Genomic DNA, 19804 nt, shown 5'->3' with positions numbered 1-19804 from the left:
TGCGGAGACGAAACCAGGACAGAGGGAGGTAGTAGCACACTGCAGCAGCACCCACTGATCCTGAAAATATGAAACAGTTCATAGGACATAATGCCAATGCAAGAATATACTGTAATTGTGTCTGGGCATACATGTAGAGGCTATACATTTTTCTTTGAGACATGCTTTTTCTATTTGCCTGTACAGCAAGTGTGTATGAAAGATCATTACATTATGTTTTGAAAGAATGGACAGAGCTACATGTCAAGCTATTCTCCTCCTTCATAAAAAGTATAGAATCATCCAAGCTTAAATGGCAACCCCCAAACAAATGGACCTTTTCTGCCCAACATAAATGAGGTCCCAAAAGCCCCCAAGGAAGATGCTCTACAAATACAGCATGGCCAATTTGTGAACAGATGCATGCACCATGAACACAGACACACAGGACAGGCGCGCACAGCTGTTGGTGTTGACAGAACCAGTTCACCAGTTATCAAAGACACATCTTGCTCACATCTTTCCAGTGGGCCTCCCCTCTTATTGCTGCTCATCTTGCTGCAGCTTGTTCTGGTTTGGTGTGTGTACACTCAGGGGGCCACCAACACATGGCCTTTGTAATGTGAACCAGGCATGACGAGTAAAAACGGAATGGCATTTGATTGCATTATCCGAAGTATTTGTTGTTTAATAGACAAACATAAGAAGGATCTGCTGGCCTATGGTATTGGAATGGTTTCCATGCTTTTCAGCAGTAAAATATATGGGACCTTTCTGTGTGGAGTTTGCATCTTCTCTGTGTAAAAAAATACAATTTAATTCCCCAACACCATATTATTGTGAGATTGTACACTACTAGCAAATAACTATGTAGGCTTATATAAATAATCCCTCTCCCCTCCGATCATCACTCCAGTCACCTAAGAGCAACATAACTTCTAGTATTACGAAAGAGGAGCCATAAGAAGGACCATCTACCAACAGACACACAGCATTAATCTGCTTTATAAAAGGGGCCGAGCCTTCCATAATCTGTGTTAATGCAAAATTATTGAGCAACATCAGTAAACTCACTGCCACAGAGATTCCCATGTAGATTATATTATTTGTTTGCATGTGAATGCAAATGTTTGTCACATACAGCCAGATGCGGCTCTACTTAACCACTAGCATTCATTGAAAAAGTTCAAAGAAAGAACTGTCTTTGTCAGTTTATTTCTAGGATATGTGTTAGGATTGGCCAGGCGTTTAGGTGTAGAGGTTTTCCTCCACACTGGCCTTGACAGTCACTACTCTCCAGAACTCTTCATCTCTCACTGGGACATCTCCCTCAGGAAACACTCATCCATCAATCTGCCCCGCTCTGTTCTCCACTGTCAGGCCCAAAGGTCTTGTGTAATCAGGGCTAAATGGAAAAACGGCAACTGCCTGTTAATCACAAATAATAGCAGGAATTATTGCAGGACACGGACAGGTATCGGTTTACTTTCGGAGCTGTGTCAGAAGAACCAAAAATACCCCAGAGTGAAAATGTAGACCAACAAAATGTCTTTAATAGATATACACATTTGTACACATCACAGCTCAATGGAAACATGTTTTAACAGCAACGGTACAGCTCTAAGACTCATTTTTCGAGTCCAGCTCATGGTCTAGTCCCATTCTATTCTTGTATTATTTACCTTCTCACTCCTCCCCGGGCTACAAAGCATCAAAAATACATCCCAAAATAATCATACAAAATAAGAATGAAGGTGCAATTTTTTTATGATTAAATCTCTGCCTATTTACACCTGCACAGTATCTGACATGAACAATGACACATTGATGGAAATGGGCTATGAGTTAACACACTACAGGGAAACACTGTAGTGGTTTCAGACTCATACATACTGTACTTTCCACCGTAGAAAAAGGTTTGGAGAAAAATGTTCAGTTGTAGTCATCTGGACTCACTCGAAATGTGTAGTTTTTTCTAAATCTGAGTCCAGATGACTACAACTGAACATTTTTCTACAATGGAACACTCCTGGACGAATGAGGGATTACACCGACCTGTACTTTCCACCCTCTATTTCAAGCACCCAGCAGATATAGGATAAAAAATGTTGGACTTCGAGCATGCTATGGACTGAATAAAGGTTATTTCCATGTAGCATTTTACATGTCAGTTCTTGGCTCAATAATCCATATTTTTGGTTTTATCTACATGCAGATATTTAAATCCCTTTTCTTGGCCATTTTGTCATAAATATTTTTCCATAAAAAGAAAATACGTAATGTATTTATTTACACATCTTAAACTCAGTGGCACCTTTAACGCTTTGTTTTTATAATATATTTTAGCATATGAGCAGTAGCCCTGTACAGTTCCAATAACCCTTTGAAATTTCACAGCCTAGTACAATCTTTACACAGTAAATACACACAGATGCTATAGGCTTTACATTGTGTAAAGTGTGTGATATTTAAAGAGTCTGTCTGTGCAGCCATACTGTGATCACACAGTATATGGACATATCTAATTAATATAACGTTATCATTTGAGTTGTAATAAAAATAGTCAGTGCTATTAACACTGAAGGATTGAAATTATTTCTTGACACACTGAAATGACGCTTAGCTTGTAACCTTGTAATTAGGTCTAGGACTTTGAAGGAGGACAGTACATGACTCAGTGAGGGGAAGGTAGTACATGCCAGGACTAGTCATTCCCCTTTATGGCCCAAAACACTGTTGTTCAAACTACATAGAATAAACAGTATGGCAGAAGACTTAATGTTGGCACTGGTTCAAGTCCCACATCTTTGATGGGACATGTAGAGTTAACACTGAGGTTTCAGATGAGCTTGAGAAGTGATTAGGCTCACAGTGGTGTGCGTGTCAGTTCATGTCTATGGTGTTGAAGACCCACTCTGTGAATTTTTTGAGCTTGGCAGAAGCACTGTATGACTCCTCCAGGAGACGATGGTTATCCTCACGCAAGTTTTGGACCTGCATTTGCAGTGATGCCTTTGCATCTTTCTCCTAGGAGTAACAAAGTAGAACAATATTAGTATGTTCTCACTTTAACACATGACTCACTTGCATTCACATAAAAAAGCAGCTTAGATCTGTTCACATGATTTGTTAACTGTTGACTTACCTTTTTTAGATCATCCTGAAGCAACCTCACCATAGACTCCAGTTGGGTCACCTTACCCAGAAGACAGGCTGGACTGTCATTAATATCACTGTGAGCACAAACAAACCAGTAGACTTGGTAAATCTAAAGCTACTCCAGTAATGGTGTTTGGCTGTGTACATGTGTGTAATTATTGACTCAGTATGTGGTCAGTTTGGGTATTAATAAGTGACTCAGTGACCTCTTACCCAGGTGGTGGCAGTCTGAGAGGAGCTGCCTGAGGCTCAGCCTGCTGTGGGGTGCTGCTGCTGGCCATGCTCTCTGCCAGAACACATTCTTCCTGAGCTGCCAGGAACACCAGCCGCTGTTCTGTTTGGAAAACAGTTCAAATGTCATTCAGAAAGTAAATCCTAACTGTTATATATAAAATAAAAGTCCTGTAGCGCCATCTTGTGGGGTAATACGTCTAATATTGGTCAGTAATAAACGTTTCAAAAGACAAATTGAAATGTGATGACGATTATCTAGCCTACCCTCAAAGGCCTTGGCAGCGTCCACCAGGTGGGCCCAGTCCAGAGGACTATCTGCCCCGGAGTCAGGCAGGGGCATGAGCACAGAATCCTCTGCTTGCTGATTTATCTTGTCCTGCTCCTCCTTGCTGTCAGCCTTGGACAGGTCTCCTGAAGGCAGGACCACAATAAAAACATGATGAAAATTGTCACAAAGAAAAATTTAATGTATCTGAATCATTATTTTAGTATCTAGCAATACCCATAGACTTGTGCGACTGTCGCCTCCCATTTCGAGCAGTGGGTGAGCGTGGCATTGTGGAGCAGCTGAACAGAAGGTCAATGGGAGTGTCCCTCTGTGCACTGGAGGAGGCCTCCCTCTGGCCACTGTAAATGCTCTCGTCTGATACCGTCCTCTGAAGGGAGCGGCGGCCGGGGGTAGGGCCTGGGAACAGGGGCTTGGGGAACAAACAAAATGTCTGCATCAACATGTGAATAGTACCTAAAGTAATTTCATTGACTACTGATTTCTCTCCATTGTTTCTTGTAGTGGTTCACAATAATATTCCACTTTACCTGCTCTTCACTAGTCATGGGAGGGGGGCTGTCTAGTGTGATGAGCTTTTTTAAATCTTCTTCCAGGCTTGACTTGGCAGTATGTCTTTGTGGGGACTGCGCTCCACGTAGATTAGCCCTTAGCTGGGGCTGACTACCTAAGAGTCCATCACTCTGGTGCCATCTTGAAGGAAAGAAGACACATATAAATAGTTAGGTCACAATTGAACAGAACAGACAAAAAAAAGAGATTAAAGACAATATGTAATTTATTGCAATAATACACCTAGGCCAGCAACAGTGAATGGATGATTGACTGAAAATATTATAAGACAATATTTCGTGTCCTACATTTGAAACAATGGTAACATTTGCACAGACGACCTATGAAACCTAACAAAGTTTATTTGATATGTTTCTTTTTTACTTTTCCAATTGTTGAGTATTTTCTGCAATTGGAAGGGCGTCCGTCCTGGACTATCTGCAGCCTGTCCTTCCATGGGAGTAGGATCTCTCCTTCATTGTGGTCCTTCCCGAGGTTTCTACTTTTTCCCACAGGGTTTTTGTAGTTTTATCTTTCCCAGTAAGAAGGAGGCTCCAAGGACAGGGGATGCTCTGGGAAAGTTCTCCATTTGCTTAATTCCTGTGAACGTTGGCTGAACCGCTTCTCTCTTTTTGATCAATGTCTGTTACATTGTGTGATATTCTAACTTTCTCCTGGTAAATTGAACAATTTTGGAAACCCCTGCGAGGCAATGGCTGTTGTGATTTTGGGATTTACAGAAATAAATTGAATTAATCCGTGTTACTGTTTATTCACTCCCCTGCCACATGCACGATGCAGTAAAACCTTGCTTTTCTTAGAAGAAAGTCAGAAGAAAACCTCAATAATAAACCTAAATTTAGCAAAGTTTCACATCGTCAATTAAAAACATGAATTACAGTTTCTTCAATATATGATTAATTGCTGAGCCCTGATGGAGCCATCTTCCTCTTCTAGCTGAGCATCGCAACTAAGAACCACTATTCTTATTGACCACATGATGGCAGTGTTGATTAGGTTTTATCAAGTAGTATCCAAGAGCACGTACTCCCTTTTAGCTAAACATCAACAGAACTGACAACAGGCATTGTTCTCCTGCAGAGCTGAGCGTTCCTCCACAATATCAATCTCTGCTTAACGCACAGCTTCCCAGTTTCTCACATACTTACTTCCTAGTGCTGCCAAAGTCCACAGAATTGACAGTTCCGCCAGGTTTCTTCCAGCCAATCAGATACTTGGATGTTGCTCCCTGACGTGGGTAGAAGCTCTTGCCTCCCGGAGACAGGCATGTAGGAGAGGTGGGCTCCTCCTCAGGGGACATGGACCTGCTGACTTGGCCCAACGGACTATGGCTGAGGAAATAGTTAGAAATGTGTGAATTCGGAGGACGCAGCAGACAGCACTTTGATATTTATGTAAATGTCAAACTGAGAAAAGAACAATACACAGAGGAGATTAACTAGCTTCAAAGGAGGAGACCATAATACAACATGCAAACCCCACAGATCCGTCAGAACATGGCCTGCTAAATCTGCTCTGTATGCCAAGAATGGGATGCCTCAGTATAAGAGAGAAGAATATGTCCTTGCACTTCACTTTTACTTCTTTCAAAAACATATACTTAGAAATAGGCAGCTGAATGTTCAAACAACTGCCAGTTATTTCTAGATGTTTAAAAAAAAATAGAGAGCAAAGCCTTCAGTTCAGTCAAAGGAAATGGGGTTTGGAGAAGACAGGATGTGATGCTGAGCACACAGTTTGCATTTCTCAATCTTCAAGCACGCTCTTTCTATTATGAATACCAGGTGACGGTAAAAATACAACAAACCAGGCTCACAAATATAGGCGTGCATGAATATTTGTTCCTATCCTTTCTATTCTGTCTTTGTTCATGCCAAAACAGCATAGCTTTGGAGTTTTCCATCTGGCTCGGTACAAGTTATGTTGGGACTACAATGAATCACTGTCTATTTAACATTGAAGTAAGGGCAGAAATTCCTGAGCTGCCTGCGCCCGCTGAAAGGAACAGAATTAGCAGCACACCTGGGTAGGGTGGAGATGTCATTCAGGCTGTATGTCTCAAGATGTAGGGGGTAGGGTGACGGACTCTTAGCCTGGGTCTCACTGCCTCTGACCGTGAGTACAGAGTCTGGAGAAGGGGAAGAGTCCGTATTCCTCTGACCGCTCGATGCCTCATCCTGCCAGGGGCCCTTCTCCTTGGCCCTGAAGCCACCAGTAGAGGAGGCTGTGCTGCTCTGTGTGGCGGTGAAGGAGGTGGCGTCGATGCCGCTGTCAGTGGAGGCTCCCTGGAGGTAGCTGTTGAGCTCCAGTTCTCCTCGTACACCGGAGCGCGAACCCACCTCATACCACTTCTCATCACTGTGGGCAGAGCTGGAGGCGTTACTCGACAGTGTGTTACTGCTGGACTGGCTGGATGAATATGGACCATCCTGTTTGACAAGTTTATTTGATTTTATACAATGAGACGAATGGATTGGATTACTGCTTCAGATGGACAACTCACCTTAATATTTTTGTTGGGAGACATGTGACACCCATGCTCAGACTGAAGCTTGGAAATGGGTCCCTTTATAATCACAGGGTCTTCAGAAAACAAAGTTAAAAGCATCAGGTAAATGTTAGCAATCAATGATAGTATCAGTGTGTAAAAAAGCTCACCCCCGGTGTTTTTGTCTAGTAGCCGACCCGTCTCTACTTCTCCCTGTCGTGTCCAAACAACACCAGAACTTACTTTGACCCCATCACCTGCTACTAGTCGAGTAGATGATACTGAAGTCTGGCAGTTGTTGTTATTTAACCTAAAACACAGATTAATATCAAGTCTGAATCTTGAACATAATATATTCAAGTTTAAGTGAAAGGTTGATGACCTTACCCGTCTGGCCCTGCTTTTTGTCTCCAGTGGTTGGAGCCCATGGTCTCATTGTAGGATATGTTGGAAGGAGAGTTTGTGTTGTGCATTGTGCGACCCATCACAATGGAGCAAGCCAGAGCATAGTTGTCATTCCCAGGAGAATATCTAAGATGAATCAGAAAGTAAGTAGTGTGTACACACATACACATTTTGATGTTATTGACTATAGCACCTATTACGCCTATTACTGTTAAAATGTTAACCGTTTAAAATCCCGCATAGATTATTATTGTTTCAATATCAAGATATCGATACAAAAGTTCAATTTTAGGCGTATTTTCTATTTGTGGGTTTGTTCTACAAGCTTTCTCTTTATTTTACACACACAGGTGCTTGATAGTTCCCTCACTTTGATGCTGGGAAATATCTATTTTTGTCACATTTGTTACACTGTCGAAAACATAAGAAAAAGTTGAGAAGAGAAGGCCACCTTGTGGGGTGGAGTGGTCTTCCATCACTGGACACACTGCGGGGCATGGCAGCAGAGTTACTGAAGTCAGGAGGTGGAGCTTTGATGAGAGTACCCCCTGAGCCAGAAGTACGGGTCTGTGGGCTGGAGGAGGTGGTGCGAGGCCACTTAGTGTTGTTGTTGTTTGGAGGGCGGAAAGGAAACTTTAATTCATATGGCATGCCCTCTTTGTGGTTCTTGTAGTCCACTAGTGGCATGTGGTAGATTTCAGAGCATCCTCTGTTAGATTGAATAAAATTACCATAAAACTTGTACAAGATATGCGGATGAAGTCTTGTAGTTTACCTCCGCGGCGTGGAGTCCTCATGTGGTGGGATAATGACCACTTTGACAGTGACAGAGGTGCGCAGCAGGTCGATCATCTGCTCATGGGACAGAGAGGCCACTGCCACTTTGCAGATTTCCACCAGTCGACTGCCTTGTCTGAGCCCGGCTTGCCATGCGTAGCCATAGGGCTCCACCTCTGCAACAATGCCCTCGAAGTTTACGTGAAAACCCAGCTGACCAAGTGCATTACGACGCAATGTCATCTCAGTAGTTTGGCTTCCCTTGGTCAGAAGCTGCAGGGAGATGGCAGTACATGAGCAGACAAATCACATAAAAGAGGTTGATGCACTGTAGCACCATTGTAGACCACCCAAAATGTGCAGCTAAATTTAAAGTACCAGTATTATAGAGACAACATTGCACAGCCTACCCACATAGCATTGGTCATATGAAAAACAGCTACAAATAAACAAATGTGAGTCATTGCTGCCTCTAATACACATTTAGGTAACCACCAACAACTAAGCCTGGTCTACACCTACACAGCTTTAAAAACTCAGTATGATCACTTCAGCAAAGTGCTAGGTGGCCAGGCCTACAATAATGGCTCAGTAGTAGTGGCATTTGGTTTAATTTCACTCAAATGCCACCCACTTGTAGGGTTTGTAGAGTTTTAAAAAGGGGATTAAAAATATACTCAAATAACTTAATTAAAATACAGTCTATATGTACATGGGCTCAGGTAAACTGAATAATAAAACTGTCATCAGCTGTTTCTTTTTCTGGCCGACTGACCTCTTCTGGGTACAGCAGATGGTGCGTGCTAATAAAAATACTATCTCGGGCAGCTGAGGTGCCCCACTGACCTCCAATCTTTTGACCACCTCCCCAAAGTCTTCTGTGTTGTTGTTGATGGAACGCAGTGACACGCTCTCCCCACGTTCATAGTAGATTTTCAGAGAGGCTGGGCTTCCCGTCGACCATCCAATAACATCTCGTGTGGCACAGTTGAACACTACTGATTTGGCCTCCTGATCCAACAAAATGATAAAGTCATTGGAAATAGCCAAAAGGCATTCCCGTTCAGCTCCTGCCACTTGGTCTTCAGCATGAACCTGCCAGGTGATCGCTCCCAGGCTCCGGAGCTCTGCCCCGCTGTACGGGCGAGTCTTCTCCCGCCTCTTGTGTGCCAGAGAGATGAATGGGAACTTCCCAGGGGGCTCCACAGGAGTACTGGTAACGTGACGCTCTGCTAGATCCCTTAGGTACTCCTGCCGTGTGCGTGTCGCCATTGCACCAAATTTATCTGATTTGTGGGCTGCGTTTTCAGCGTTAATGACTTTGGCCAGCAGGAAGTCCCTGAAGACTGTGGATTTGGGAAAGGTCACACCCTTAGGGATTGGTGGCCCGAAGGAGGGTACGTCTTGGGAACGGGTAACCGCCACACTAAATTGAATACAAAAACAGATCATAATGAGTCCTTGCTGCCATAGAACAAAGGCACATTTCATAACATTGAAAGCAAATCACTGCTCATCATACAGCGTATCCAACACATAAGAAAAACATAATAGCAATCAAAACCAATAACTTTATTGGGGGAAAAAATATATTTTTCACCACAAAGGACATTTGAGGTCCTTTAAGTGCTTGAGGTTATTTTCCTTTTGACCTCCTTCATTTAGAAGTATAAAAGAGGGTGTACAAATTCCTTGAGGCAATGCACTGCTCCTGTTACCCGCCACTGCTCCTATTCTGCCCAACACAATGACTGCACAAGAATTGAATTACTATAAATAAGCAAACAGGTAAAATTGTCTTACCTGTGGCATGTGGGAAACTTAAATAAGGATTGAAACATGTTAATATTTCAAACAGGACGAGGTAAATCCCATGAAGTTAGCAGCATATCCTGGCCACAGCCTACTACTAAAAGACTAATGCATGTATACAATCTATATAGTGGCAGTATACAGTGTAGCCTTGTGGGTGTGAACCTCAACATGGCTTTAGATGAGCGGATGTGACACTCCTGACAACTTCTCCATCCAGTCCATTACACAAATAACTGCCTGTAGCAGAAATGTGGCAAACCATGGCTGACTTCACCCGGTTTATAAATACTATACATCCAATCAAAGTTGACAAGCTAAATCCCGTGCCGTCACCCTACAACTCTGCCCTGGTGTGCCAGAGTTGATGCTACCGCGCATCCACATGCCTTGATTTCTTAAACAAAGGAGCTTCTGAGAGTGAAAGTAATAGGAAAACATTCTATGCATCTCAACAATGTTATAATTCAATGTAAACTATACTGTTTTCAAGTTACTCCTCGGGATGTTGAAATTATGTATTCTATACGATATGTCACAATATAATTCTAAGATCTGAACAAATAATAATCATGACGATTTTAGAAACAAAACTAAGTTATTTCTTTTTTATTTATACTGCGAGAATGTCAATTTAAAAGTCCAATGTTTCTTTTATTTTATTTGGCTGTGTAAGTGACATAACAGTACTTTCTTCGATTTTGTGACGCTAGTCAGATACTTGAGTGATACTTGGGCATGTTGATCAATGTGATCATGGTCTCAGTAATCATGAATAAATGTAACATTTTGATGTTTGCACTTTTGTAAACATTTTTTTTTTTTTTTATTGTTAAAAAGTATAACTGATCATTTATTTTAACAGAGTACAAAAAAAACATTCAAACATTTGCAAAAACAAAGCAATTGAAAACTCACCTCCAGTCTTCATATTAAATTGACCAATTCCACAACAAAATTACACCCCAAGAAGATTTTTGCAAAAGTGTTGCAACACTAAAAAGTTTCATTGCAAAAAGCTCCATTTGAGTGTTCAGTCACAGATCTCTCCCATCACAAGAAAAATACAGCATCTAAATGGCAACATTCAAATGCAGCTGAAGAATCTCGAAGCTGGGAAAGTGTAAGATGGGTGGAGTAACTGCACTATCCTTAAGGATTCTGTATCCCGCGACTCTCAATTTCATCTGCGAGGCAAAACCAGGAAAACCAGCATTTCACCTTTTCCATAAAAATCTTTTCTCAACAAAGAAGCAAAAGATGATCCTTCTGGCAAAAACAGATCCAACTGTGGGAGTTGATGGTTTGTATTGGGCTGTGCACTCAGTTCCCAAACAAAGTGACACAGGTCTTGATCTAAATTGGCCTAAATTGGCCGCAGTTGCGAGGTGCGGACAGAAGGCTGGCCTGACTCGTCCGCTCCTCAGACTAAGCTACTGCCGGACTGCTCAGAACAGTCCTCCTCCCTCACATGTATGCCAGACTGAGGAGAGCACTTCATGTTCATGGCACTAACTCCTTCAGACCACTTGCTGCCCAAAGGCAAAGTGGCAGGCAGTGGATGATGAGGAGATGGGAAGCCTTCTATTTGTGACTGTGAAGAGTAAGGCTCAGAGTCAATTAGTGAGTCAGGGTTGTATGTGCGTGTGCAAATGTGCAAATGAGCATGAAAAAGAGGTAAGACGAAAAGGCTAGAGTTCATGTGAGAAGGACCAACTGTGTGTATATAATATGCAGCCCGTGCATGTTGGGCAGAAGTTGTGTGCTAATATTTGCACCACCACCAATCAGCCAGCAGGAGGAAAAGGTGTTCTACATTCAAGTCCGTGCTCATTCAGGCCAAATCAAATTAAATTGTACACATACACAATGTAGAAAAATAGAACAAACGGGGAACAAAAAAATCTCTTTCCAGAAATGCCTTCGAGACTATGCTTTTATCTTAATGCGATCTACCCACAAAAAAACAACAACTCTGTGCTTGTAGCACTCAAAGTGGCTTAGAGCTATAGAAACTTAGGTCAGGAGTTCAAACACCGTCTTAAATAGTTTTCTTGTCTGACATATTGAAATCCCACACGAGCCACAGAAATAGTGACAAATAGATACCACTGTTTTAATACCATGAAGAGGTCTAGTTTGAATGAACCTTCTTTTCCCACTCACCTGTAGCATGTATTGTCCGAGCAGGGGTTGTGCACGCGGACGATGATGAAAACATGTTGGAAGTGTGAGCGGATGGTCTTGGGGGTGAAAGGGTGAGCACCAGGCTCTTGAAACACGATTGTCACAATGTCGTTCCCAATGTGGCGCTTTCTTAGCAGCTAGAAAAACAGCAAATATTTTATTAAATCTATGTTTATCAGCACATTCATTTGTGACCAATAAAATCCAGCGTATTGGGAACCATCATGAAAATTAAATTAGAATCAAGTCTTTTGCCAACCACATTCACATAACTGACATTACATAATCAACATTACTGACCTAACCTAATACTGATGTGCAATTCTGTCGTATGTGCAATTGCTGTTGGAATTCATGTGCAATTACTGTGAAATTACTGTGAAATTCATGTGCAATCTATGTGCTGTCGTGACACATATTCATGTGCAATTACTGTCGGGATCACATGCAATGGTATTTATGTATTTATTTATTTATTTGTCTATGGGAGTTTTTATTTGTTTATAGGAGATCTTCTACTGAAAGTGTTTTTCAGACTTCCTATAAGTGATCTGTTCTTCTGTATCTACCTCTGTATCTACCTGCGTTGCACCAATGAAATTTCCCCATGTGGGACAATAAAGGAATATCTTATCTTATCTTAACAATAGGGTTTTCTCTTTCCTCACACTGGGCAAACACTATAGAAGCTGAGCTCAGTTTTACCTGTTGCTTGTTGTTGGGTGTGTAAGGCAGCAGAGTAGTTACGTGGAACATGATCTCATAGTCTTTGTAGGTGGTGTACAGGGAGTGAGTGCCTGTGGAATCCGCTGTAGGAAAAACACTTGTGAGACCCATTGTCTTTCACACGTGTATTTGGTGTACAGCAGGGAAAGTATTTTTTCTTTAGTCCAGACCACTAGACAATGAAGACTGGCTCTGTCTAGGCAAAATGAAAGAGTGAAATCATATGCTTAAATATTCTACTCCCTATTCTGACAGTGACGTTGTTATAACTTTTTAGTGACATTGTTTTTTTTTATTCTATTTACATCATTACACAAGGTAATACTTTGTATGAGTTAAGCAATTACTTTTTGTGTCCAGTTGAGCTCTGTATTTGGTGAAGCCCTTAAGGCGGACCTTCTCTCCCAGGAGTTGGAGAAACTCTTCCAGGGCAGGGCCAGCAGTTTCATTGTTGTACATCTCCTCCTCTGTGCTCTGGCCTGCTCTGCAGTACATTACCCCCACCTTCACCTGAAAGCTCAGCTAAAACATAGTTACATGTTAAGAAACTGTAAAAACAGGGCACTGATGAAACAACTCATCCTCTCGTCCTCATACCCCTTGTTCGTCCAGTTTTATTAACTGCTCTGTAACTTTCGGTGTGTTGAGAGCCAGTCTAAGACAGGACAGGTCCAGTTCAGGGAGAAGGTACTCGAGCACATCTTTGACAGGCAGCCCCCTACTAGTGCCGTGCTTAGATGTGGAAGGCACTGCGTCTTCGAGAATTGAACCTCGTAGAGTTGTCAGCTGAATAGAAAGATGGATTGAGGGAAATTAAAAAGTGATGTAACTGGACAAACAATGAGAAAGGAATGCATCAAGACGCTTTAGTTTGAACCTGGAGAACATAAACATGACATGCCTCAACATAGAAAAGTATTTTGTTGTTTTTTTTATTGTGAGGGCTGTTGTAGAGGTACTAGTACAGTAGAGAAGATGATATTGCTTTAGACCTTATGCTACGTTCAGACCACTGCGTCAAAATCAAGCCAAACACCTTTAGTAAGACGCCTATTCTTTTGAGGGCATCGTTCACGTCTGCTGGTTTATGCGGCCTGCGTCCACACTGGACCTCATTCTTTTTCAGAGCCTTCTACTTTAAGGCTGCACACCTCCTCTTGTGACGCATAGAGCCTAGAGGTCATCTCCTACACCTTCTGGTACAGCTGCTCTTTCATCACCGTCTCCAGAGCGGTTTGGATGGACATTGTTGCAGTGTCTCTTTTGGGGGACAAGGCCTCTCTGTTGCCCTTCTGCTCTGTGCCCCTCGTGATGGCACGTCCACTGTCAAAATCACTCGTGGAGATCTTGGGTACATCAGTATCTAATGTCATTTTCTGTAGCTCTTGCATTGCTTTGTCCTGATGTTCTGTTTTGGTTTTCAGTCTTGCAACGGTGGTTTTTGCAGAGGCGACTTCCTGTCTAAGGTTGGCTTTGTCTGTTACTACCGTATTGTACAAATATCAGACGACTTCCCTTTGGTTGTTTGGAGCCTGAGTTTCTCCTCCTTTAGCTCTGAAGCAGTGTCTTTGACCCGTCTCTCCTGGGATCTTAGCCTCCATTCTTGGGCCTGGTTGATCTGGACCAGCTTGTGGACTTTAGCTCTTGGCTTAAGTTGTTGGTATGGCTCTTTTGTTCATAGCCTGTTCTGTCATGGTCATTCATCTTGTTTTTCAGCCTTGCAACAGTATCATTTGCAGAAGTTAGTTCATGGCTCAAGATAATAGACATCCCCACAGGCTTTTTCCTGTAACCTTTACTTTTGTCATTTAAACAACAACAACAACAACATCAACATTCTTCAGCTCTGAGTGTCTTTGGCCCGACATTTTCTGTGACTGAAGCCTACTCCAGTAACTTTGGGCCTTAGGTGGGGTACACCCTTGTTACAGGGTTAACAATGATTGTTCTTATTGGGCACATTAGGACTCAGCTGATGTACCAGTGCCTATAATGAAACGTAAACACAACTAACTAATTTAACAGGCAGACTAGAGAATACATTAGCATGAATACTTATAATCACCCTGCTCCACTGCTCCATGTAGAACATGATTTCATATTGTGGGAGTATCCTCAGTTTTAGACTACAAATAGTTAAGGGACCCTGATCATTTATCCAACAGAAAAGGGCGGATGTAGGTGTTAGTTTGTAACAAACTTTGCTAACCTCGCTGGTCCTGAAGATGAGGCGGTAGTTATACTGCTGGCCATGTTCCTTGTCCTCTTCTTGCTTTTCTCTCCGCAAACTCACTGCTACTGGCCCAAGTGTCTCATCTATACCAAAGTAGTTCCAGTGATCTATACAAAAAAGTAAATGGTTAATACAAGATGAATATATGAGCAATTACTGATATAATCTTACCACTAAGATTGAAGAACTTCCTGTAATAGTTTGCCCCCAAGTCCACATGCTCCACAATGTATTGTTTGCCCTTGTCGCAGAGAGTGCCTGGACCCTCTTTTGGACCCTCTAGTACTGCAACTCCTGCATTTGTGCAGTGTGGTGGCACAGATGTTTCATACAAGTTTCCTTCCCCACTGGTCACTGCAGCAGTGCTCACTAGTCCTTGATGCACAACTTCCTCTGTTTCTAACCGGCACCGTCCATTTACATCTGTGCCTATTTCATTTCTGAAGCAAGGACAGCTCAGCAGCATCTCATTGCTCTGTTCATCCCCTGTGTCCAGCCCAGGGCTGTCTCTAGAGCTGAGCTCCTCTTGGCTCCCACTGGGGGAGCTGTAAGGCAGACTGTGGGTGGAGGAGATGGTGGAGGTGGCTGAGGCCACTGCAGCTGCTGATGCCCCTGTGGTGGTGTTTTTTCTTTTTCCCGCAGTCTGACGCAGCTGAGAAATCTCGTTGAGGTCAAACAGTATGCTCTGAACATCGTGGTGAGCGAAACCTTTCTGACAAAACCAAGGGTTAGGTGCTGGGCCCAAGTCATCTGTCCGGCTTTCATCTACGTCAGATCCAGCTCTAGGTGAATCCAACTCGCCACGCACATTCCGAAGTTTCCGAAATATGGACTCGCCTCCAGTCTCTGATTTTGCACGCCTCTTGGGGGGCTTGTCTTTAGATTTGGAATACAAACTGTCAGGAACGTCTTCCTGGAGCTCTATGAGGGCCTGTTTAGTCCCAACATTCAGTATGTCCTCCAGTTTGTCAGGCGCAGGACTTCGCTGGTCGATCGCATCTTCTTGATAGCCCTTGAGCATTTCAAAGAAGCTCTCTCCAGACAATCCATGCTGGTCAATGGAGGAGGTGCTACCATAGTTGCGGTGAAAAGGGGACAGTTTGGCACCTGTTGCTGGACTCCATTCATCCCCACTGTCCCCACTACCCTCCATCTCTCCTATAGCCATGTCACTGTTGCTGCGCTGTCGTATACGTCTCTGTCGGGGGTTTCTGTGCGTGGGCCCGCGGTGCTCTCCTGGGGCCAGGTAATGGGTGTCAGGGCTATAGTTGTTGGTTTGGGTCTGACTTCTGTTTTTTAAAGTGTTATGAATGTTACGCAGCATTGACGAGTCCTGAGGACTCATTATGTGGCCTAACTTAATATTAGTTTTTATTAGGGCACCAGAGTTTTCTGAATCTGTGCTGGAGTTCCACATTGGTGCTGTGACTTCTTTTCGAGGTGGCCAGTCAGCCACCCGGGCCCTTACACCCATTTTTGGTACTCCTGGGCTCAAAGTGGTGTGATTACCGTCTCCACGAGAGGTCACAGCAGCCCCATTGACCACACGGAGATGGCGCGCGTAAAACTCATCAGTGGCAGGGACCGAGCCCCCAACAGCACGCTCCATTGGTGGGAGCTTTAGACTGGTCATCAGCCCTGTGCCAGAGCTAAAGGCACTCAGAAAGACATGGCTGCCTCCAGGTGAACATGGTCCTCCCTGACGTCATGAGCAGGTTAATTTTCTGAATCAGAGATTGGAAAGTTCACATCCTCTGCCTTCAATTCTGCATACTCCGTCTTCTGTGCTGCTCATGACTTGTCATATTTATGTCCAAATAAAGCCTGAAAAACAAAGAAAGAAAGAAAAAACTTTACATGAAAGATTAACATGTTACACAAGGGTTTTCATTAGGTCAAAATGCATATTTATACTTGATTAAAAGAAACGGTATGTACGATTTTGATTTTGAATAAACATAACTTGTATGTGCAATGTGTGATTGTGGTACATTATGGGTCAGTTAAGTATATTTGATCAGCTGTCACCTGACACACTTAACAATAGCTAAATTGCTAATTTATCTAGTATAATATTCAAATTGCACATCAAAAAGCAAAAGGCCCTTTTAAATTAATTTGAAAAGTGGGTGATGAACAAATCAAGCCAATTTGGCAGTGAGGCATTGTAGGAGATTAAGGCTCAGTCAGATCTGCCCGGTCAAAGCTCTGATCACATTAGACACAAACCGTGGGCTGTGACAGCTGCAGCTTCTCCAGAAAGAACATCCTACAATTTATGAGGTTCTTTTACTGTTGCTACTGTCTATAAAAATGGCTTTGACCTAGATTGCTAAAGCCATGTGTGATGTAAAAAGCCTTAATGAGAAACATCTACTGTTAATGTATGTAATAATCATAAAAATATCAAACATTGTTGCCTTGAGAACCTGCAATAAAAACATAGCAAATAGATCTAAAGAACTTGAAGTGCATGTGACAGGTTTTCGCTATTTATATTGGGATTATTGTGGCAAATATTTATCATTGTTTTTCATCTGTCTAGAGGATGTTTGTGAAAAAAAAGGTGGCAAATACAGGAAATAACAGATAGAATTCCTTTTTAGAATTTGGTGCTATCAATACACAATTCAATCCAAAAAGAAGCAAGGAACAAACTAACATAGTTTCAGAACGCGTGACAGTGACAGTTCAAACATTCATTTAGCAAAATAAAGATGTTTTTTTTTCTTTAGATTTGTCAAATACAACTATTGGGTAAATAAGATGAGCTTTGAACCTTGTTACTATAAAGTTGATTGTTAACAGTTTTCTCTACGCATGTCCCATTTGCTGCCCATTTCGAATCAGGAGGTAAAATCAATTTTCACTAAAATTGTCATATTAGATTTTTTGTTAAGGCAGCACTGAAGACTAGGTCAAATGCTTATATGCACTGCAAGTGCTTTTAATCAAATAATTAATAAGAAAACTAGTGAGACAGAGAGATCAAGACAGACAAAACAGATGACTGTGAGAGAAGTTTATCACATCTATTATCTAAACATCTTCTCTGTCATACAAATTCAGACAACTTGTCAGTTGACTAAATTGCATAACTTCCTGTCATTGGCGCAACAACCCAAGAAGCTGAGCCAGTGACCACACAGATGGAGGCAGTGGTGATATAATGGTATGCCTAAGTGTGAAAAACAGAAACAGTGATACAGGGACATGTCTGGACACAAAGTCCTGCGCTCAGAGGCATGTGACGCAGAGAGGACTGACTGCATTGATTATGACAGTGATTCAGACACGTGCCCTGGAGTCATACAAATGCAAATGTCAGGTGCACACGCAGCAGGTTATTATGAATCAAACATGAAACTAACACTGCTTAATCAGAATCAGAAAACTACTGAATCTCCATCTCAATATGACTCAATATGAGTCAGAACTTCACTGAGAAGCCAGACATTGTGAAAGTGTGTTGGCATCAACATATTCAAATAAGCATCAAGTTAGCTTTCACGGCAACAAATCTCACACATTTACAGTTTTAACTAAATATCAACAAAAACCTTAATGCCCTTTAAACAGATTGAAAATATATCACTCTCTTTGTTTGTACTGTGATCTGTCCACCAAAACATAGCCCACTCTAATCTAAGTATTTAGACAGAAGACTTGACAGGAATTATAATATAAGACAATTTGTCACTCAACTGCTGGTGGAAACAGAGACTTAATATTTTAAGCCTGAAACAGTTCAGATGCTAGAATGCACAAGTTTGCAATTTTGAGTGTGTAATTTATATTTGCACCAAATGGAATGGTCTAAAAATCGACAGAAACAGCCGGATACTGGTATTAAAGGTTGTAGCGTTGTCTGGTATTGATGGTTAGATATAGTGGTTTATAATGTTTTCATCACAAAGTTTGACTTTTCAGTTATTCTGAAATTATTTACATTTTTAGTTTTGCCAATTGCTACGTTTTATGAAAAGTTTCAGAAAATGTGCCAAACAAACAAACAAACAAACAAACAAAAAAGATCCATTGCAGTAAGTCACCCAATTATAAAGGGACGAAGGTAATTCAGAGCGCTCTCCACCTTCAATGTAAACATACAGAAGGACCTTCTGAAGTTGCTCTTCGGGGGTGGGCTTTGATTGGGGGTTGTCAACAGATAAAGCACCCGTTGGTGAACCTTTTGTCCCATGTCTTCAAACACAGTGGGAATAGAGTTCCCAGTACATTAGACAAGTGTTTCTAAAATAGAGACAAAAGAGCCAGAGGATGGCTCTACAAGCTTGTAATTACTACTGGGTTGAATTGGGCTAAGGCGCTGTTTGGCTGACACCATTGGCTTTCAGACAAGCACCATACCATTTAGCCCATGGTCTTCCCTCGTCTTCTAATCTCCCTGCTGTATGGGACCGGCTGGGCGGCTGGGCAGCAAGCACAAAGAGTCCTCTGTCCAGACATGGGCAAGAAGAGGCCCCACTACGACACAGTGAAGCTTTTGATAACTACCTGGCACGGTTTTTGCTGTGTGTACAAGAGCTGCCAGGAAGCTTGACTTCATGAAATGTTGGTATATTTTCAAAAGGTAAGAGCTGAAACCTTTGCATGAATGCCATTTGGAAAACATGGAAGAAAACAAAACATCAAGTGATGTGGAAGGCGTCGTTCAGGCTCAACCCACAAAGGTCATGAAGCCAGAGGATAATTGCCACTTTAGAGAGGCGGAGTAATAAGGGCTTTGCAAGAATTATGAATGAATGAAGCTATAATCAGCCAAATCACAGCTGCACCACATTTTGGAATCTACATTAGACTGAATCAGCTGAACCACCGTTTCTTTTTACGGTGGGAAAATATCATAATTAAAAATAAACTTAAAAACCCATTCAACTTCAGACAACGATGGAATTATCCTACCACAAGGCAAACCTCAGGAATG

General features: G+C 42.2%; 1 protein-coding gene across 1 annotated transcript in view; it reads right to left on the bottom strand.

The window, feature by feature from the left end:
- Nucleotides 1-1512: 1512 nt before the first annotated feature.
- LOC140371099 (signal-induced proliferation-associated 1-like protein 1) overlaps nt 1513-19804 on the bottom strand; it is a 45397-nt gene continuing 27105 nt past the window's right edge. The window contains exons 2-22 of the mRNA XM_072458400.1: nt 15031-16683; nt 14836-14966; nt 13224-13412; nt 12974-13148; nt 12606-12709; nt 11880-12037; nt 8748-9327; nt 7900-8174; nt 7576-7833; nt 7107-7250; nt 6890-7029; nt 6735-6814; nt 6254-6660; nt 5380-5562; nt 4189-4351; nt 3875-4070; nt 3637-3783; nt 3352-3472; nt 3125-3212; nt 2035-3006; nt 1513-1871 (exon numbers count right to left, since the gene is read on the bottom strand). Of these exons, the coding sequence (XP_072314501.1) occupies nt 2863-3006; nt 3125-3212; nt 3352-3472; nt 3637-3783; nt 3875-4070; nt 4189-4351; nt 5380-5562; nt 6254-6660; nt 6735-6814; nt 6890-7029; nt 7107-7250; nt 7576-7833; nt 7900-8174; nt 8748-9327; nt 11880-12037; nt 12606-12709; nt 12974-13148; nt 13224-13412; nt 14836-14966; nt 15031-16492 (5145 nt within the window). The 5' untranslated portion in view covers nt 16493-16683 and the 3' untranslated portion in view covers nt 1513-1871; nt 2035-2862. The remainder of the gene's footprint in view (nt 1872-2034; nt 3007-3124; nt 3213-3351; nt 3473-3636; nt 3784-3874; nt 4071-4188; nt 4352-5379; nt 5563-6253; nt 6661-6734; nt 6815-6889; nt 7030-7106; nt 7251-7575; nt 7834-7899; nt 8175-8747; nt 9328-11879; nt 12038-12605; nt 12710-12973; nt 13149-13223; nt 13413-14835; nt 14967-15030; nt 16684-19804) is intronic.

Source organism: Eucyclogobius newberryi, unplaced genomic scaffold (genome assembly GCF_026437365.1).
Source record: "Eucyclogobius newberryi isolate DKJ021-1_F unplaced genomic scaffold, fEucNew1.0.hap1 SCAF_21, whole genome shotgun sequence".
Taxonomy (NCBI): Eukaryota; Metazoa; Chordata; class Actinopteri; order Gobiiformes; family Gobiidae; genus Eucyclogobius; species Eucyclogobius newberryi.
The sequence above is the reverse complement of the archived record's forward strand: the minus strand, read 5'-3'. Positions and strand labels throughout refer to the sequence as shown.